Below are 23041 nucleotides of genomic sequence, written 5' to 3'. Positions count from 1 at the left end.
ACAAAAAAAAAAAGTTTTGACACTATTTTCTCTATGTTCCTGATAAAATAAACTTTAAAAAAAATTTTTTAAATAAAAAAAATTCAAAATTTTTTTTTATTAATTATTGGACACCATTTTGTTTTTATTTTCTTAAAAATAAACTTAAAAAATAAAAAAAATTCAAAAAAAATCGTAGCTGAGCCTGGATTCGAACCTATGTCCTCGTGGGACAGACAGACCGACTTATAGAATGCATATACGGATTCCTTTCAGGAATTCGTGTAAATTAAAAATAATTAAGATTTTACATTCAATCTCATTTTGTACAATAATTTTACTTTAAAATAATTAACACATGATAAACAAATAATGCATATACAGTAAATGAGAAATAAATATTTTGATATATAAGTTAAATATAAAATTAGTAACAATTTTAAAAAAACTAAAAATTTATTATTTAGAGTTATTATATTTGTATAAAATCATAATACAATAAAATAATTACTAGAAATTAACTTGCATTACTTAAATCAATATAATAAAAATTACTTTATATTGATTATTTTTAAAAAATAATTTTATTACTAGTCTATTGTATTTTTTTGTATTAAACACACACTAATACTAATTAGAGAAAACTAGATTTAAAATTATTATTATTATTGAATATTATTCCCATTTTAATTCCCGTTCCCACAGCAACTCGAGTCCCGTTCCCGTCCATTCGTCAGCAACTTTCCGATCGATAGCATCGCTTTGCTCTCTAGTCAAGTGCGACCTCCAGTTGCCGATCACACCCTTTCTCAATCGCCAACTGTCCTGTTTGTCAAACATTGGTTTCATTGTATCCATAGTAGACAGTCGTTCAATACGGTCGAGCAGTGTTTCGCCAGTACCGGAGTCCATCACACGGGACAGCCGTCTAACATAGTTATCGCCTAAAAACTTGGCTATAGTTTCGATAGCTTTTCGCGGTTCATGTTTCATATCCTCGTAAAGCATGAAATGAAAGTTAGGTTCCCGTCTAAACCGGAGCCAATATTGTTTAACATACGTAAAATAGTTATAACAATCGGGTATACTATCTGATAGCCAATAGTCTAATAGTTTGTCATAGTGTTTGATTTCACCAATTTTAACATCCATGTGCTCCGATCGGATCAGATTATCGATTGCCTGATAGAAGGCATGATAAACATCTTTCGGATTACGCATTAATAGCATATATCTGGCCATTGAGTTCAGCGGAAAGTTATCGCTAGTGTAGTCGGTTTTCAAGAAAACAATGTCCTCCTCATCATCATTATCGGCAGTCATGGTATCGTTGACTGTAGCACCGTTAGTATTGACATTACTACTACTATTGCTTGTTGTTTTTGACATCATTTTTCTGGTCATATCCAGTGCCCGTAAGCCAACACTTTCGATAATATAGTTTTCATCGTCAACGGGATCGGTATTTTCAGCTGAAGACAGTATCAATTGGACAATATATATGAACCAATTGCTACCGCATCTGTTATACGATATGAGAAACCGATGGTTAGGCCGGTGCTCTAGTTTGTTGGCCAGACTCAGATAGTTGGCCGGAAATATTCTGGAAACATCTTTTTTAAATATATTATCATAAATATCTGTTATTTCCATTTTATTTTTGTTAGTTATTTTATTTAATATATAAAGAATATATATATATATTAAATATTATACTATTATACTATTAAAGTCTTTTTTAAAGATTTTTTCTTTAAATAATTAATAATTTGCTAGTCATTGCTATTTTTTAAAAACAATTTTTCTAATTAATATTCAAAAATAAAACATTAATTCATTTAATAGACAGAGTCTATTAGACATACATACATATATACACATACATACACACACATACACACATATACACACACATACAGACACATACACACACATACATACACATACATACACATACATACAATCACATATACACACATACACCCACATACACACACCTACATACACATACTTACATACACATACATACACAAACATACACACACATACAAATACATGTATAATATACATTGTATATCAAGTCTTTTTTAATAAAAATTTATTTGTTTTTTATTATATGTATAATATATTAATAAATTAATTTAAATAAATTATAAAAACTATAAAAAAGCGTAAAATATTGGATACTAACATTTGATTATTATAATTATTAATTGAAGAATTTAAAAAAAATAATTCTAAATAATTATGATATTTTCAAGCGATAAAAATTAATAATTTACACATCAGTATATTATATTTTAATTGCAATGATTATACAAAATATATGGAAAATATTTCAACAACAAAGATAAATGTTTACATAATTTCATACGTAATTTTACTTAAATTTATTATTATTATTATTATTGCTGTTTTAAATAAAAATTAGTATTTTTTAAAAACTAATATATTTTATAATAATTAAATTAGTAATTCAAATAACAAACAAAATTTTTACATATTTTTTGCATAATATTTAAAATAATAATAACATATACTATTGTTAAAGTAAATACAATATAATCATTAAAAAAATATCTAAATAATAATACTTTTTTTAATATACATAATATTTTTAAACTTTATTGGTTTTTATTCATAAAAATAAATATAGCATTTATATATACAATTGATTGAATAAAAATAACAATATATTGATTATTATAATAATAATTATTATTATTAACTATAATCTACTAATTTTAATATTTTTATAATGTAAATCTATTAATCAATTAACTATTAATCATAATTACTATTTATTTATTATTAAAAATAATAATAAAAAAAGTTTAAAAATTTGTACAAAGTGACTGGGCATCTATTTTCAGGAGGTGACCCCTAATTATTTTAATTTTATATTATTAATTTATTTATTAAAAAAAATTATTTTATAATATATTTGTTTGTATTTTAGTTTTCTATACCTTTTTATTAAAAGGTAATAATAATATAAATTGAAATAAGTATATTAATTGTAAATAATAATTAACATGCTAAAATCAATAAATTAAATTATTTTTTTTAAATACAGTTGCTTTTTTATAGCAATTTAAATGACAGGGAAATAAAAATAGATGCCCAAAATGGCATCGTTAGGGCAGGCATTTATTTTATAAAAAAAACCCTGGAAATTATATATGCAATTAATTAATATACAGTAAAAAAATCTACATATTTAATTGCAAAAATTTAACAAAAACAAAACAATTAAAATTTTTGTTAATACTATTTGTAAATTATTACGGAGACAATGATAATTACTAAATAAATTATCTAGTTATTTTACTGAAACTAACTATTGTATGAAAAAAATGTGAAAAAGTGTAAAAAACCAAATTAATATTATTTAAAAAAATTTAAGATAAATAAATCAAAAAACAAAAAACAAAAAACATTGTCATTTTCTAACTAATTAATTATTATTAAATATTTTAACAAATATATTCAAATTAAGCAGTATATTTATTTAATTTTTAAAAATAAAATTTAGACCACTTTATTTTAAATATTATTTTTATTAATGAAAAAAAAATTATGAGAGTTAAATCTTATAGATAGTATTTTGGTATTTTTTAAGTTTAGTAAAATAGCTTTTTTTTCTAGCCCCTACCCTTACCCCTATCCACGTAATAACAACGTAATAAAAATTAATAATTAATTGATGATGATGATGTAGATAATGAAATTTTAATCTATGATAAAATATTTTACATTTTATAGGATAAAAATGCATGTGTGTACTAATATTATGACGCTATTCAAATATATTGTATAAACATAATATATAAATGCCTTGTTATAAAGTTTTAACTAATATTATAGTTTTAAAAAAATCTTATAAGTCAACTTTGAAATATATTAAAATAGATTAAAAAAATATTTATAATAAAGTATATAAACAACAATAACTATTATCATATATAGTTATGAATGATATCATTGAGTTTAATAGAAATAATATCGATTTAAACAATAGTGAACTGCCGTACAGTATATTCAATGTCGAGGATGTCATCGAAAAATATAGTCAATGGTGTCGACTAATGCCCAGAATTAGACCATATTATGCGGTCAAAGCTAACCCTAGTCTACCGTTACTCAAAGTGCTCAATAAACTGGGAGTCGGGTTTGATTGTGCCAGTCAGGTATAGATCATTATTTTAATACTACCAATAATAATACAAACTTAATATTATTGAATTTTTACTTAAAATGTTTAATTATTATATTTACTTTTAAAACATAAGTCAATTTAACTGTATATATATGTATATTACTAAAATTAATAGCACGAAATTGAAACAGTACTTGAATTGGGTGCCAAACCCGAGTCAATCATATTTGCAAACACTTGCAAAACTAATGCATCGCTTGTCTATTCACGCGATGAAGACATTGATCTCATGACATTTGACTGTCTGGAAGAGCTTAAGAAAATACAGATCAGACACCCGGAAGCCAGACTACTTGTGCGCATCAAAGTGGATGACACCGACTCAAAGGTCCGACTAAATCGTAAGTTTGGTTGCTCTATGACTGATGCGCTTAATCTGTTGTCGGCTGCAAAACAAATGGGTTTGTTTGTTATCGGTGTGGCCTTTCATGTGGGTAGTGGTGCACAAAGTGCTGACGCCTATGACCTGGCAATTGCCAGAGCCCGGCAAGTGTTTGATATGGCCGAAGCTCTGGGCTATAAGATGTCAGTACTGGACATTGGCGGTGGATTTCCTGGTCTATGGAGTCATAGTTTGGACAACAATGAGATAACATTTGAACAGATGGCTAAGGTTGTCAATACAGCTATTGATAAACATTTTGCTACTATAGATGATAATGGGCACTGGTATGACAATCTGACTGTTATGGCTGAACCGGGCACATATTTTTGTGAAACTGCTTTTACTGTACTGACCCGTGTGTTGTCCCGACGCGAGGTTAGTGATGACCAAAATAATTGGCCACATATTATGTATACATTGAATGACGGCGCCTACGGATCGTTCAAAGATTCAATATATATACGTAAAGTTTATGAACCGATACCACTGTTATCATCGGATATCATAGCAAAAAGACAGCCCTATAATAGTATACTATGGGGACCGACATGTTGTAGTCAAGACTGTATTCAAGATAACTGTCCTCTGGTTGAGATGTTTATCGGCGAATGGCTTATGTTTGCAAATATGGGCGCTTATAGTACTAACTTTGATAACATTGGCTTCAATGGTATGCCGGCACCTGTATATAGAATATATGTGTCCTATAAGGCCAAACAAGTTTTAATTAAACGCAACGTTTGGAAACCAATTAGATCTTATTTCTATCAATTTGGTTATAATCAACAATAATGTAAATTAGCTGTACTTTTAATTATATTAATATAAATCATTAAATTTTAATAAATATCTTTTGAATAAAAATTGTTTAAACAGTTAATATTTTAATAAAATTACAAAATAAAAAACTATTATTTTATTATTATTAATAATAATGTTAATTAAATCTATTAAATACCTATTCCTAGAAAAATAACATTATAAAATCATGTATATTAGAATAGATCTTATTATTATATTATTATTATATATTATTATATTATTATTATTATTATTATTATTATTATTATTATTATTATTATTATTATTGTTGTTGTTGTTGTTGTTGTTGTTGTTGCTTGCATTTAACTGGGCATTGATAGGGCAGGCATTTATTTCCTTAAAACCCTGGAAATTATATATTCAATTAATTAATATACAGTAAAAAAATTCTATATATTTTATTTGCAACAATTAAAACAAAAACAAAACAATTAAAAATTTTTTGTAAACTATTTGTAAATTATTATGGAGACAATGATAATTACTAATTAATTATTTAGTTATTTTACTGTACAAAACTATTGTATGAAAAATAAAACTGTAAAAAACTAATTAATATTATTTTTTAAAAAATATTTATAATAAATTATATATCATTAAACAATAATAATTATTATCATATATATAGTTATGACTGATTTAAACAATAGTCAACTGTACGATACAGTATATTCAATGTCGAGGATGTCTACAGTTAATACAATTAATATAATATATATATATCAGGGTTGCTAAAGGTTTTCGATTTCAGGGGGGGGGGTATAGGGGGAGGTAAAATGGCAAAATTTTCGAAAAAGCTTGGGGGGTATAGGGGGGGGTGAACATTTTTTATTGCATTTTTAAACGACAATTTTTTCCAATTTTGAGTAAATTCCCATTAAATTCCCATTAATTTCCCACTAAATTCCCACTAAATTCCCATTAAATTCCCAATAAATTTCCACTAAATTCCCTATAAATTCCCAATAAATTCTCAATAAATTCCCAATAAATTAACTAATAAAAATATATAATTAATAATATTTTAGACTTTTTTTAACTTACACTAACAAAATAAACAACTGTTGAATAAAATTATTAATAATTATATTTTTTTTTTAAAACTTGTTATTATTGTTGTTGAAAAAGTTGCCTAAAATTTAACTATACATTTGTACAATCGTACAATCACTAACCGCTTACCTCCCCCCTCTCCCCACCACCACCAATATAGTAAGAAATATTATATAGTGCGAACGTAATATGGGAACCACCTCTAACACTGTTGAGTCTTGTTTTAGTATTTTATTAAAAAAATAGTAAATTTTTTTAAAATATATAATATACATATAGCTTGTACATTATAAGTTTATAATTTTATAACATATATAATTTGTAGAAAAAAAATTATTGAAAAACAAATTAGTTTTAAAAAATAAATTAATTAAATCCTAATTAAATCATTTGTTAGTTTATAGATTCATAAAAGAAAAATATTTTGAATGTCATGATATTTGTCTATTAGTTTTCTTATTTATATAATTTATTAAATATTTGTTACTTTGTTGTAATTTTTTTTATTGTTATTAATTATTATACGGTATATAAAATTACAAGTTTAAAAAAAATAAATAAATTCTAACAGTTTATGTTTCATTACAGTAAATTAAATAATGTTTTTAGTAAATATATATATATATATATAAATAAAAGTTTAATACATTATATATGATATATTAAATAAATACAAACCAATTGTATTATATTAATCGTATCTTATATATATATATATATATATATATATATATATATATATATATATATATTTATATAAGTTTATATATTATTATTTTGTTGTATATTATTTATTTATTTTTTAAATTTAAAATGACTATCTACGATAAAATATATTTTGATAATATTTGCGACACACCATTTTGGGTATGTTTTTAATTTTAAATTATTTGACTATTGTGTGTTTATAGCTTTAAAAAAATTATAATTAGTCTAATAATATTATTTATCTAATTTTAATATTATATATTTCTATTAAAAATAATTATCAATAAGATATTTGATTATATGTTTATTAAAGTCAAATATAATTTTAAAAAAACTTTAGTATAAGTATAAAATTTTGTTTTTCTAACTAAATTTATTATAATATAATATAGTTATTCAAACTAATATTCATAAATCCAATAATTAAATATGTTATTAATATAAAATTTGTTTATAAAAGATGATTTTATGTATGTATGTATGTATATATATCTATGTACGGTATATTAGATATTACACGCATAATAATAGCACACAATAACAAAAAAAATAACATGAATCATGTCTAATATTATTTTAATATGGAAAAAATTTTATCCAGGACATTGATCAAATTTGGTTAACTAATTCACCAAAACTGAGTCCATGTTTTACCGATACTGTTTGCGTTTGGTTTACAACCGGTTTCCTAACAATTGTCGCCCCGTATATCATATGGACATCAGTAGGAGTATGTCGTCGATCGCGACCAACCATTCCCTACAACTACTATAATATTAGTCGACTGGCCATTGCCTGTCTGTTGACAATCGTAACTATAGTCGATTTGGGTCTAAGTCTCTATCGGCGATACCATCATAAACACGATGACAGCACCGATAGTCAAACAACTATTGCTTATCTAATACGGACCGGACTGTTGATAGTTAGTCGACTATCTATTACAACAATACTATACTATCATCGACTGTATGGCATACATAACAGCGGTTTTGTTTGGTTTTATCAACTATTGGACACTATTTCCGGTGCCCTATCGATAACCGCTTATGTATTAGCAGAGCATAGACTAGATTTTAATAAAAACTTGATAATCATATGTTTAGAGTTTTCATTCACAGCTTTACTACTAATATTATGTTCAATTGCCGACCGATTGATTCCAGTAGTCACCAACACCGCCGATAGCAACGATACTATTTATAATAACTGTCCCAAAGATCGGGTATCATTTATATCGCGTCTAACCTATCTATGGGTAGACAGTCTATTGTGGAAAGGTTTTCGAAAACCGTTAAAATTGACAGATCTGTGGCCAATGCGGTCATCAAATATGGCTTCAAATTTAATTAAAAATTTTGAAAAATATTATAAAATTAGTCAACCATTTGATCGACAATCCAATGATGACAATCCGATAGTAGGACTAGTAGTCAATGATAAAGAAGCGGTACTCAACAACAACAATGAGTCCTGGTTTTTGAAATCATCAGTCAATAGAGTTTACAGTAATAAAAGACAACATAGGGTTGTTAGCCTATCGTCTAATAATAATAATAATAATAATCAAATAAATATATTTAGTTTATTGTGGCATCAATTTTGTTGGTATTATTTGGGACCGACTATACTGTTTGTATTGTTGGAAATGTGTGATACGGTTTCCATAATTATAATCAAGTAATGTATTATTTTTTATAAATATACTGTATATATATTATTATTATTAGTAGTGTTATTATTATATAATTATTATTTATTGTTTTTATTTATCGATAGTATATATATATATATATATATATATTTTAACAATTAATATTAAATAGTCAATAAAAAAATTAATATTTAATATAATGTAAATATATTATAAAATAACTGTTTAAATTTATAATTTTATTTATTTAATTAAAATTAGCTTGATAAAAATTATTGAAGTGTTAATTAATCCATTTTTGTTTGTTTGAATTTAGATTGATATTAAATTTTATGGACAACTCGGAGCCCCAATGGCACGGATATGTCTACTGTTTTATGCTATTAGCCATCAATCTTGCAATGGGTTTTGTTGTATCATATAATCAACAAAAAATGCAAACATTAGGTATTTAGTTAGATATATTGTTTTTAATAAAAAAATGATATGAAACAAAACAAATTATAAAACAAAACAAATAATAATAATTATTATTAATATTAGGACAACGGATCAAATCGTTGTTAACATCACTGGTCTATCGCAAGTCATTGGTGTTGAGTAATGATAGCAAACGTGAGGCCAATACCGGACAGATAGTCAATCTCATGAATATTGATTGTCAAAGATTTTTAGGTATTTATTCATTAATTAATGTTAAAAAAAATTATAATAATAAAATTCATATTAAACTAATAATTATATATTAATTATTATTATTTTTAATGTTTATTTTTAATACAAAATACTAATAATAAAATTTTAGAAATGCTACCCAATATTAGTCAACTGTGGATGATATGCGGCCGGATAGGCATACAATTGTATTTACTATATATTGAAATGGGTTTAGCAATGATATCGGCAATAGTATTGCTATTAATAGCAGTGGTATTCAATGCCTATGTTATCAAACTTATAGATAGTATAACAACAGATCAAATCAAATTGAAAGACAATCGCCAAACAGTTATCAATGATATACTCAATGGTATCAAAGTTTTAAAAGTATTTATTGATATTTTTGTTTGTTTTTGTTTTATCGATTGTATCATTGATTAGATATTATTATAAATATTAATTAAATACCAGAAACTATATATTAATATATGAATTAAAGTTTTTTAAAATTAAACAACTAAAATAGTTATTACTTAAACATCTATTATAAATAAATATATTTTATATTATTTATTATAATATATTTTTTAAAAATAATTGTTTTATTTAAACCTTTTCTATTCAATAGTTGTACGCCTGGGAGGAGGCGTTCATCGAAAAGATTGAGAAATTGCGGTCAAAAGAGTTAGAAAACTTACGAAAAGCCGGTTATTGGAGTTCGCTATTAATATTTACGGCAAATAGTCTAACATTTTTTACATCACTAACTACTTTCGGTATATTCATTGCCATCAACTCATCGGCAACAATGTCCGCCCAAAAGTTGTTTGTATCGATAGTATTGTTGCGAAATATTCAGTCAGCCCTACAAAACATACCGTCCAATATCAGCCGATTAATATTAGTAATAGTCATTTAAAATCGATTTTGATTAATAATTGTTTTGTTTTTTAATTGATTTATTTATTTTTTTTTAAAAAAACTCCTTTAATTAATAGGTTATAATTTCTGTAAAACGTTTGAATAAGTTTTTTAATTTACCCGAAATTACTAACTATTTGACTAATTATACGGATAACGATCACGTGGTTTGTATAGATAACGCCAGTTTTGCGTGGAGTAGTAGTAGTAGTAGTTGTAAAACACTAACACAATATATTATAGATGAAGATGCTATCAACAATAATAATAATAATAATAATAATAATAATAATAATAATAATAATAATAATAATAATAATAATAATAATAATAATAATAATAATAATAATAATAATAATAATAATAATAATAATAATAATAATAATAATAATAATAATAATAATAATAATAATAATAATAATAATAATAATAATAATAATAATAATAATAATAATAATAATAATAATAATAATAATAATAATAATAATAATAATAATAATAATAATAATACATACGATACAACCATCACTAATACAATTTTATCTACTGTTCCTAAAAAATGTTTAAATGATATAAATTTGAAAATAACTGACGGCATGTTTGTGGCAATCATAGGCAAAGTTGGATCGGCAAAAAGTTCACTACTGTCGGCACTGTTAGGCGAAATGGACATACTGTCCGGTAGGGTTAACATTAGACACGGTGTTAGTATAGCCTATGTTCCCCAACAGCCCTGGATTATCAATAAGACTCTGAAAGATAATATATTGTTTGGCAAAGACAACGATCCAGTGTTTTATAAACAGGTTTTCAATAGTTGTGCACTCAGTGATGATCTGAAACAACTGTCCGCCGGAGACGAGACAGAGATCGGCGAAAAGGGTATTAATCTGAGCGGAGGTCAGAAACAAAGGGTTAGTTTAGCCCGAGCTGTCTATAGTGAAGCCGATCTCTATCTACTCGATGACCCACTTTCGGCAGGTATTTAAAAAAATATATCTTATTATTAGTAAAATTCTAATTAAAAACAATTAAAATAAAATAGTTGACAGTCATGTGGGACAACATATTATGCGTGAAGTGCTTCACTCGGAAACCGGTTTATTGCGAAATAAGACCCGAATTATGGTTACAAATCAATTGTTTGTATTGCCATTCGTTGATCGGATAGTTGTCTTGAAAAATGGTAAAATTGAATCCATCGGTACTTATAATGAATTATTGGAATCGGACGAAGATTTTCGTGAAGTTTGCAGACAATCCGCAGTTGTCGACAACAATAACAACAATAGCGATGACAACAATGAAACTACAGCTAAAGGATTGATTAGAAAACGAAAAATCAATGTACAAACAACAGATGATTTGATGATAACTGTCGATAACAGTACTATCGGTGCCGATACTAGTAGTAGTAGTAGTAGTAGTAGTAGTAGTAGTAGTAGTAGTAGTAGTAGTAGTAATAGTAGGAGTAGTGATACGGATAGTGTTAGGTGTAGTACTAATGCAGTATTGATTGACGAGGAAACGGCCGAAACGGGAAAAATCAAATTCAATGTATGTATCAGTTTGTTATATATATATATATATAGTTTCAAATCAAAGTAAAATACAATATTGTTATTTTTATAAAATTAAAATTTACTAAAAATAAATTCAAAAAAAAACAATTTTCTATTTTCAAGCATTTTTTTGTTGCTTCAGTAATGTTATGTCAAAAAAAAAAAAAAAAAAATCTATGTATCATTTATTCACTATCTATAAATATACAGTATGTATTTTAGAAAAATTTATATACAATATATTGAAATTAATATGTATTAGTATATAAATACTGTATATATTTAAATATATATATATATATTTAACAGGTTATTACATTAAAGAACACATTTTTAAAAAAATAACACAAAAATAATTAAAGTATAATTATATATACATATATTTAGGTTTACATGAAATATATCAAATCGATGTCAATATTGTTTACACTATTGATAGTTATATTTAATATGATTGGCATTGGCTTTGATTCGGCGGCAAAATTCTGGTTAAGCGACTGGAGTTCAGACACCGATACCAATAAAAATACATATTATTTTGCAATCTATGCGGTCATCGGTTTGGCTAACGTTGTCTTTATTGGGATAACATTTTTGTCAATTATTTTCGGTGTAGTCTTAGCAGCCAAACGATGGCATCGGCGGCTAATGTCATCAATACTACACTCGCCGATGAGTTTCTTTGATACGACACCATTGGGCCGTATATTCAACCGGTTTAGCAAAGATATCGATGTTTTGGACAATCAAATGATACAGAATCTAAGGTTTAACATTATTTTTGTTTTAATTATTTAAATTTATTTATTTAGATATTTATTTCTTAATATTATATGTTTTATATATATTTTATTAATGTTTATATATCTTTTTATTTTATTTTAATTGTATAGTTTATGGTTAAATTCATTATTATTAATTATAAACACAATGGTTATAGTGGGGATTAAAATACCCTTATTTTTACCGGTAGTTATTTTTTTGATGGCCATATTTCTATTGATACAGGTAGATTATAAATTTCAATAAATATTTTTATTAGAAATATTATATATTTATATTAACAGTATTTATTTATTTATAATTTTTTTTAATAGAAATATTATATAAGAACTTCAAGACAATTAAAACGGTTTGTTTTTTATTATTATTGAAGTTATATATATATATATATATATACCCCACCCCACCCTAGACTCCCCCTAAAATTAAAAAAAACCTTGCTTAACCCTGATATTAAAGTAATTTATAAATTATTTTCTATAATTTTTTTTCTCTCAAAAAAATTTGTTTATCCATAACAGCCTTGAATCGGTCAGTCGGTCATTGATTTACAATCATTTTAGCGAAACACTGGCCGGCATATCAAGTATCCGGGCGTACGGCTTACAGGAGCGGGCCATCCGTGAATTGGACGCCCGAATAGATACCAACCAACTGTGTCTATATCCGAGTGCTATGTCGTTGAGTTGGGTTATCTTACGGTTGGAAATGATAACATCGTTGTTCATATTTTTTGCCGCACTGTTTGCTGTTCATGAAAAAGGCAAACTAAACGGCGGCTCAGTTGGTCTACTACTAACATATGCCACCGCTATTACCGACTCTGTCTATATGTTTATCAATTTGACGTCAATAATGGAAAACAATATGATTTCCGTCGAACGAGTAGATGAATACTCGGCACTGAAACCGGAAGCCGACTGGCATTCTAGTAGTAGTAGTGCCGACCAGTCGTCAGTTGTTAGCACAGTTGCCGGCAATAAATGGCCAGAAACTGGATGTATAGAGTTTGTCGACTATAGTACCCGATATCGTGAGGGATTGGATTTAGTACTCAAACAGATTACGATTAAAATCAATGCCAAAGAAAAAGTATTGTTATATAATAAGAATAATTATTAATTTTAATCAATAATCAATAATTGTTTTAATAATAATAATAATAATTGCTATTATTATTATTTAAGATCGGAATTGTTGGCCGCACCGGTTCGGGAAAGTCGTCACTGAGTTTAGGATTATTTCGTATAATAGAGTCAGTCGGCGGCAAAATAGTGATCGACGGCATAGATATCAGTCAATTGGGTTTACATGTAATATACATTTAATTAATATAGTAATAGAGAGAAAATAAATTTTATTTTTTCTAAATTAAAAAAATAATAGGATCTGCGCTCTGGTCTAACAATTATACCACAAGAACCGGTACTGTTTGCCGGCACTGTTCGCTCAAATTTAGATCCATTTGATCGGCACTCGGACTCAGAGTTGTGGACAGCCTTAGAGCGATCACATCTCAAACATTATATTTTGTCCAACGAATCGGGACTCGATTTTCCAGTCAATGAGGGCGGAGATAACCTAAGTGTAGGTCAGAGACAACTTATATGTCTGGCCCGGGCTTTACTAAGACACACAACTGTCCTCATTCTCGATGAGGCAACGGCTGCCGTCGATGTTGAGACCGATACACTCATACAGACAACTATTAGGTCAGAGTTTGCCAACTGTACTGTACTAACCATTGCTCACAGACTAAACACTATACTTGATTCCGATCGTGTGTTAGTCCTATCCGATGGACGGGTAGTAGAGTTTGAATCGCCAACAGTTCTACTCTCAAACATTTCATCACAATTTTATTTATTGTCAAAAAATGCGGGCATTGTTTGAATTATTTAATTAATATTTTTTTCAACAAGCATTTAATAAAAAATAGATTTTAAGATAATTACTAATATATATATTAAATTTTTAAAAAAATATAATTTTATATTATGTTTTTTTATAAATAAAAAACTGCTAATTATTATAAAATTAATAATAAATTATAATAAAAAAAATTATGTAAAATTAAAATAAAATCAATTATATCAATAAAAATAAATAAATATCTATTATTATTATTATTATTATATGTATTATTACTACATGTGCTCAATAAACTAGAGAAGTGCACGACAACAGAGACCGAGACTACAATAGTAGTGAACAATGATTTTTGTCGATTTACTGATTCAATGGATAGATGGATGGATAAGTCAAATGGAAAGGGAGCTAATAAATCAGGAATTACATGCACTGCAGTCTAGACAGGAAAGTCATGTCAACAATAAACTACTGGTCAACTGGTCTATGATTTACAGATTGTCAATCTTTGTAGTAGTAGTAGTAGTAGTAGTAGTAGTAGTAGTAGTAGTAGTAGTAGTAGTAGTAGTAGTAGTAGTAGTAGTAGTAGTAGTAGTAGTAGTAGTAGTAGTAGTAGTAGTAGTAGTAGTAGTAGTAGTAGTAGTAGTAGTAGTAGTAGTAGTAGTAGTAGTAGTAGTAGTAGTAGTAGTAGTAGTAGTAGTAGTAGTAATATATGAAACACTAAGACTGCCATAGGCTAAGAGTCGTTAGTTAGGCGATACCCGATATAACTGTCCTCCCCCCAAATAAAATTTATCCCCCCCCCATTTATATGAAACAGTAGATGCTTTAATAGTATAATAATAATAATAATAATAATTAAAATATAAAATATTTGCTAAAATATTTTAATTAATGTTTATTAATATTTTCATCATCAATATTGTAATAATTATAAATTTTATTTTGTTTTTATATTTAGATTTTTTTAAAATAAAAAATTAAATAATGATAACATAAATAAATAATATATATTTGATAGATATATATACTATATATATTATTTATTTATGTTATAATTATCAATATATTTAACAACTATTTATTAAAATTAAAAACTATAATAACAATTATTACTAATTACTATCAAACTATTGTCACATTATTTAGCAAACGTATTGACAATTTTTTGTATCAAATCATTGAATTTGCCTAAAAATTTGCCAACAATTGCAAACTGATTGGGATTTGCTTTTTGCAAACGTGTGCCCAACTCTTTGACTGATCGTTCAAAATGGCGACCAAAGCGACCAATCAGTTGGCCGAAAACTGACTTCAATTTGCCGGAATCGGGTTTGTCAGCCAATTGGCCGGCAATATCGGCCGATAGCGAGACCAACAATTTGCCGAGTTCTGGTTGATAGACTGGTTGTCCGCTACGCTGTTTGCCAGCTAATAACGGTCCAAATACTTGCTTAATTTCGGCAGCAATCTGGCCAAACAACTCGCTGGCATCGGCAAACAGTTTGGCCACTACGGGTTGCTTAACGGCCAGTACGGACTGATATTTGTTCATCGATTCAATCAGTTTGTCCACTAGTGAACCCAAATCGTTGCCGAATAGAAACGGTATGTTATTGTCATCGACAGGCGAATCGGCAAAATCGTTGAAAAATTTGTTCAACAGTAGACTAAGCTCCCGGAGCCGTGAATTGTATTTTTGTGCCAAATCTGCCAAACCGTTTGACTCCAACAGCGATATTAGGTCAAAGTTATCGAAACCGGTTTCTCTGTAAACTTTTGTATCGAAAATAGTACGATGTCTATGACGATGACGATCTATATTAATATTAAAATTATAATTAATTAACTAATATTAATCTTAGTTAAGTTAGTTAATAATAATAATAATAATAATAATAATATTTTACTATTAATATAATATAATTTATAATATTATTAATTTTACTATATACAAATTTCTATAATATATATTTAAAAATAATATATATGTATATATTAAAAAAATAATTTATATATATATTAAAAAATGTAATAAATAATTATATAAAAAATTAAATTTTATATAATTTCAAAATAAATAAATATTAATTACTACTCGATTCAACTGATGTTAAATTAATGGCTCCAATAATTACAATCAAACCAATAATTTTAGCTAGCAAATTTTTCTTATTATAGCCCATTGTTAGATTTAAATTATAGTTTTAATAAAAATATAATAATTATTATTATTATTATTAATCAACTGTTTTTTAGAAGTAAAAAACTAATATTTTTAAATAAAAACTTTTTTTTGATTGGTCCTTATATATATACTTTATAAGCTTAAAAAATTAAACAATAAGTTTAATTGACGTCATATATATATAATTAATTATTATAGATATTAAGCAAGATCATTCAATTGGGAAAAAAAACAATTAAAAAAGGTTAATAATCAATGTTTAGCAATATCATGAATTTTTTTAGTTCAACTTAATCAATAATGTTTAAACATTAGTTAAATATTATTAGCAATAAATATTTTAGTATTATTATAAATCATAAAATATTGTGATTTTCTATTAAATAATTTTTTATTTTATACAATGATTATAGCCAATATTTTTTTTTGGGGGGGGGGTGAGGGGTATTATAATATAATATTTATTAATAATAAAATAATTTATGTCATTATAGTTTTTTTATCTGGACAATGCTTTCAATTATTAACAATTTTTTTAAATACTTTTATTTATTTTACAATATTTAGCTTATTAAAAAACTAATTAATTTAAGGGTTGCAAAAGTTTTATTTTATTACAGGAGGTATACGGGTGGGTAAAATGACATAAATTTTGGGAAAATGTTGTATTAAATGATAGGGAGAGTAAGGGAGTGTGATCTTATTTTATTGTATTTTAAACGACAATTTTTTGTTAGCAAATTTAAATTCCCTATAAATTCCCTATAAATTCCCTATAAATTCCCTATAAATTCCCTATAAATTCCCTTAAAATTTTCTCAAATACTAGAAATTATTTGCAACTACCCCCCCCTACCCTCATTTGCAGCCTTGATTAATATATCTGTATAATACAGTATATATATATTTTTTTAAATTAATAAAATGCGATATATCAATATATTTATATATATATATATATATGTTAATAAACTACAATGTTAATGTACTATTGTAGTAAAATTTAGTAGTACTAAACTAAAATGATATTGCTATAATAATATTATAATTTTTTAACATTTATAAGCAATTTAATAAAAAATGTAATAAAAAATAAATATTTATTGCAAAACAAAAGTTTAGTAATCTATATTATAGACGACAGTAAATTATGATTTATATTTTATAGCATAAAATTTATTTTATACAAAGAAAATAATAAAATAATAAACTTATACTAAAAAAGTGGCATTGCCTTAACTGCGGTGAGACATGGGAAACTTGCGGTCAGTAATTATCTCGAGAACCGTTGGTCAGATCTTGCGGTCAGACATATAAAAATTATAGAGAATAAAAAGTTAGGAACTAAGGTTGACCTTAAAAAATTTTAGGTTTACCAGGGGACACACAAAATAAATAAAACATGAAAATTTTGTACTAAAAAAGCTGCGGTCAGTGAATATCTGGAAAACCATTGGTCAGATCTTGCGGTCAAACATATAAAAGTTGTAGAGAATAAAAAGATAGAAACTAGGGTTGACATTAAAAAATTTTAGGTCCACCAGGGAACCCACAAAAAAAATAAAACATGAAAATTTTGTACTAAAAAAGCGGCGGTCAGTAATTATCTCGAGAACTAGTGGTCAGATCTTGCGGTCAAACATATAAAAATTATAGAAAATAAAAAGATAGAAACTATAGTTCATTTATAAAAATTCTAGGAGAACCAGGGGACCTACAAAAAAATAAAACAAAAATTTTGTATTAAAAAAATATTGATCAGTGTTTATCTGAAAAACTAGTAGCCAGATCTTTCGGTCAAACCCTTAAAAGTTTTTAAAAATTTAAAAGTAAACAATAATTTAAATTAAAAAAATTTAAATTTTTTTTGGAACCTCAAAAAATTAAAACCTATATTTTTATTTAATATAAAATGTTATATTTTTTATGGGTTTTCTGGTAGACCAAAAATTATTCTTATTAACCATTTTTTTAATTTATAAATGTTTACAACTTTTATATTTTTGATCGCAAGATCTGACCACTGGTTTTTAAAATACTCACTGACCGCAACTTTTTTAGTACAAAATTTTCATGTTTTATTTTTTTTGTAAATCCCTTAGTTGGCCTAGAATTTTTATAAGTGAACTATAGTTTCTATCTTTTTATTTTCTATAATTTTCATATCTTTGACCGCAAGATCTGACTACTAGTTCTCGAGATAATTACTGACCGCTACTTTTTTAGTACAAAATTTTCATGTTTTATTTTTTTTGTGGGTTCCCTGGTGGACCTAAAATTTTTTAATGTCAACCCTAGTTTCTATCTTTTTATTCTCTACAACTTTTATATGTTTGACCGCAAGATATGACCAATGGTTTTCCAGATATTCACTGACCGCAGCTTTTTTAGTACAAAGTTTTCATGTTTTATTTATTTTGTGTGTCCCCTGGTGAACCTAAAATTTTTTAAGGTCAACCTTAGTTCCTAACTTTTTATTCTCTATAACTTTTATATGTCTGACCGCAAGATCTGACCAACGGTTCTCGATATAATTACTGACCGCAAGTTTCCCATGTCTCACCGCAGTTAAGGCAATGCCTAAAAAAGTTTTACTCGAAAAAAAATTTAATTGAAAATATATAACTAATTATTTTCAATTAATAGATAAACTTATTCATTATATTAAAATATTTGTTTATTTAAAAATAATCTATAGTTTTATTTTACTAAAAATTTCAATAAATTTTAGCTTATTTTTTACATTCATTACTATTTATAATTTTATATTAAAATAACTAATGTTTAGTATTTTATTATATTTTATTATTTTATATCTATAATAGTACTAATTATTTTAAAATAAAATACAAAAAAAATAGATTTTTTTATTTATTATATTTATATAATATAAATTTACTTTAATTCAAAAAAACATTGTATAAAAATAATAGTAACTATTAATATATATTTAAATTAATAATCATATTAATAAAATATTATTTTTATTATTCAACTATTGTTAATATAAATAGATTATGTTTATGATGTTATAGTAATCGTTAAATTAATTTAATATATAATAATATAGAAATTTTTTTAACTAAATATATTTTTAAAAAATTATTAATTAACAAAAATATTAAATATATGTAATAATTAAATACAATTTAATAACATACATAGGAATTTTTATTTTATAGCATAAAATTTATTTTATACAAAGAAAATAATAAAATAATAAACTTATACTAAAAAAGTTTTACTTGAAAATAAAATTAATTGAAAATATATATAACTAATTATTTTCAATTAATAGATAAACTTATTCAATACATTAAAATATATGTTTATTTAAAAATAATCTATCGTTTTATTTTACTTAAAATTTTAATAAATTTTAGCTTATTTTTTTCATTCATTACTATTTATAATTTTATATTAAACTAACTATTGTGTATTATTAAATTATTTTATTTTTATAATAGTACTAATTATTTTAAAATAAAATACAAACCAGTTGAGAATGCTTTAAAAGCATTTCCACACGAATTCCTTAACTTAAAAAAGAAAAAAACCAAAAAAAATCAAAAAAAATAAAAAAAAAATTTGTAGCGGAGCCTGGATTCGAACCTATGTCCTCGTGGGACAGACAGACGGACAGACAGACGGACAGACAGACGGACAGACTTTTAGAATGCATATACGTATTCCTTTCAGGAATTCGTGAAAATAGACTTTTATTTATTATATTTATATAATATAAAATTACTTTAATTAAAAGAAACATTTTGATATAAATAAAATTAACTAATATACTAAAATCTAAATCTTTATATATTTAAATTCATAATCATATAAATAAAATATTATTTTTTTATCCAATTATTGTTAATATATGATATATTATGTTTATGATGTAAAGTATTTATTAAATTAATTTAATATATAATAATATAGAAATTTTTTTAACTAAATAGATTTTTTTAAAATTATTAATTAACTTGAATATTAAAACATATCTAATAATTAAATACAATGTAATAATAAAATACATAGGAATTTTTATTTAACATTTTTTGCTTTATCATAAAAATTTATTTACAAAAAAAAATTATTATTATTATAATTAATTAGTATAGAGAAAAAAAAATCATAAAATAAAAATTAGTATTTTTGCAAAAAAACAATTTAATTTGACATTATTTTCTAAAAAAAAACTTTATTAAAAAAACTTTATTATCTAAAAAATTTTTTGTTTTATTTTTTTTTGTTTTGTTTAAAAATGTTAAAAAAATTATTAATATTTGTATTATTCGTAAGTATTTGTATTTTCATAAATAGTTATTTCAATATCATATCAATGAACCGATTAATTTGGAAATCATATACAAATCATGAAATACTGGTCAGTCAGACAATTGGCCGTCAATTACCAGTTGTTGTCGACAATAATAATAATAATAATAATAATAATCGGCTGTCAATTGATTTGTCTGGATTGAGATCGACATCAGTTATCGGTGCCGACGAAAATCATGAGTTATTAGAAAAATCTCTAAAATTTATTAACAAAACGTTTGTATTTTACTCGGAAAATATGACTGAAATACTGTTGGACGGTCTGAACGGTGTCCGGGTATTCAGCGACCAGATGTCAAGTCTATTGGCTAGACTAAGGTTGTCTAGTAGTAGTAGTAGTAGTGGACGTCCTATACATACCGATAACAATGGTTTAGGTGTATTGCTAGCTATTATCGATGATTTGATTTCAAAAGCTGATGAAATAATGTCAGTAGCGGTTCCAACAATTGCCAGATTAGATCCAAATGATTATCAAAGTATAGTATAATATATTATTTTAATTAATTAATTATTAATTTATTTTTGGATTTTAAAAATATTTGATATATAGAATATAAATCCAAAAAAAAATTATTTTATATAAATTTTTTTCCAATAAATCTATTTATGTATATAGGGGCTGCTCACTTACTACGTTCGCACTTTTTAATAAATCTAGACCACCTCCCTTCCTCCTCTATTTTCGCCATTGTTCGCATGTAGTCATTTTAAAAAATTATGTTCACATGTCCCTAACCGCTAACCCCCGCCCCATCATTAAAAAATAAAATCTATATGAGAATGTTTAAGATCTTTACCCCTCCCCTCCCCATCATTTGCGAAAGTTCGTTTTGGCCGACCCTATCCCTTCAAATGCGAGCGTAATATGTGAATCACCCCTTATATTATATACCGATTGTATTGTTATATTTCTATTGATTTAATTATTGCATTAACTTTACTTATAATTACTGTAGTTATCAATATATATATATATATATAAAGAAGTGTTTCATTAATTATGTCCGAGCGGTTTTCTAAATAACTTTTGATCTGGTAGATATAAATTATTTCTGTAAAAAGTTTATAATTTAGTTATTTACGCATGATAATAACCATTTTTTATTTTTAAATTTAAATCACGTGATCACAATTTTTACAGGATGTTTGCAAACCACTGTCAGAACCTAACCTATAAATGATATGATAAAAATTTTATAGCTAAATTGTAAAGCTTAAATTGATAATTTATGGGAAGAAAAAATTTTTGAAATTGGTCGAAAAATAAATTTTCTATGGCTTTTCGAACTTGTGGAAAAACATTATATAAAATAGTCGAAAATAAAATGACGTTATTTATGGATAGTAAACACTTTTTAGATGAAGATTTTAATTTTATTACTTATTTTAAAAACAAAATTTTTTAATGTCAAATATTTTTTCAGATAATTGAATAACACTAAAAAGCGCACCATTGTAATACGATAATGTAATTTTTATTTAAATTTGATTATCTAAAAAAATATTTGACAAAAAAATTTTGTTTTTATAAAAAGTAATAGTATTAAGATCTTCATCTAGTAAGTGTCTATTATCCATAAATAACGTCATTTATTTTCGACTATTTTATATAATGTTTTTCCACAAGTTCGAAAAGCCATAGAAAATTTATTTTTCGACCAATTTCAAAAATTTTTTCTTCCCATAAATTATCAATTTAAGCTTTACAATTTAGCTATAAAATTTTTATCATATCATTTATAGGTTAGGTTCTGACATAGTGGTTTGCAAACATCCCGTAAAAATTGTGATCACGTGATTTAAATTTAAAAATAAAAAATGGTTATTATCACGCGTAAATAACTAAATTATAAACTTTTTACAGAAATAATTTATATCTACCAGATCAAAAGTT

The 23041-nt window shown here is 25.3% G+C and overlaps 3 protein-coding genes across 3 annotated transcripts; 2 read left to right on the top strand and 1 right to left on the bottom strand.

Moving 5' to 3' along the window:
* Positions 1 to 654: 654 nt before the first annotated feature.
* LOC128959201 (sulfotransferase 2A1-like) lies at positions 655 to 1632 on the bottom strand. Its single transcript, XM_054305140.1, has one exon. It carries the CDS (start codon positions 1630 to 1632, stop codon positions 655 to 657), a length of 978 nt encoding a protein of 325 aa, XP_054161115.1.
* Positions 1633 to 3950: 2318 nt separating this feature from the next.
* On the top strand, positions 3951 to 5375 carry LOC128959200 (antizyme inhibitor 2-like). Its single transcript, XM_054305139.1, has 2 exons — positions 3951 to 4169; positions 4314 to 5375. The coding sequence occupies exons 1-2, from the start codon at positions 3951 to 3953 to the stop codon at positions 5373 to 5375; spliced, it is 1281 nt and encodes a 426-aa protein (XP_054161114.1).
* Positions 5376 to 7271: 1896 nt separating this feature from the next.
* On the top strand, positions 7272 to 14639 carry LOC128959198 (multidrug resistance-associated protein 1-like). Its single transcript, XM_054305138.1, has 15 exons — positions 7272 to 7325; positions 7768 to 8708; positions 9137 to 9267; positions 9364 to 9495; positions 9674 to 9867; positions 10109 to 10384; positions 10479 to 10605; positions 10645 to 10657; positions 10964 to 11382; positions 11447 to 11788; positions 12403 to 12698; positions 13061 to 13095; positions 13268 to 13838; positions 13934 to 14059; positions 14133 to 14639. The coding sequence occupies exons 1-15, from the start codon at positions 7272 to 7274 to the stop codon at positions 14637 to 14639; spliced, it is 4164 nt and encodes a 1387-aa protein (XP_054161113.1).
* Positions 14640 to 23041: the final 8402 nt, after the last annotated feature.

This window comes from Oppia nitens, unplaced genomic scaffold (genome assembly GCF_028296485.1).
Source record: "Oppia nitens isolate AA-2021 unplaced genomic scaffold, nextdenovo-longstitch-racon4-pilon3 scaffold43_pilon_pilon_pilon, whole genome shotgun sequence".
NCBI lineage: Eukaryota > Metazoa > Arthropoda > Arachnida > Sarcoptiformes > Oppiidae > Oppia > Oppia nitens.
This window is presented reverse-complemented; position numbering and strand designations above follow the sequence as displayed.

Bases quoted from the DNA above. Each gene is read 5' to 3' on its own strand.
- LOC128959200 (XM_054305139.1), top strand. From the start codon at position 3,951: ATGAATGATATCATTGAGTTTAATAGAAATAATATCGATTTAAACAAT. The intron at 4,170-4,313 runs GTATAGATCATT...TAAAATTAATAG, and splicing joins GGTTTGATTGTGCCAGTCAG to CACGAAATTGAAACAGTACT.
- LOC128959198 (XM_054305138.1), top strand. From the start codon at position 7,272: ATGACTATCTACGATAAAATATATTTTGATAATATTTGCGACACACCA. The intron at 11,383-11,446 runs GTATTTAAAAAA...AAAATAAAATAG, and splicing joins CGATGACCCACTTTCGGCAG to TTGACAGTCATGTGGGACAA. The intron at 13,096-13,267 runs GTTTGTTTTTTA...TATCCATAACAG, and splicing joins ACTTCAAGACAATTAAAACG to CCTTGAATCGGTCAGTCGGT.
- LOC128959201 (XM_054305140.1), bottom strand. From the start codon at position 1,632: ATGGAAATAACAGATATTTATGATAATATATTTAAAAAAGATGTTTCC.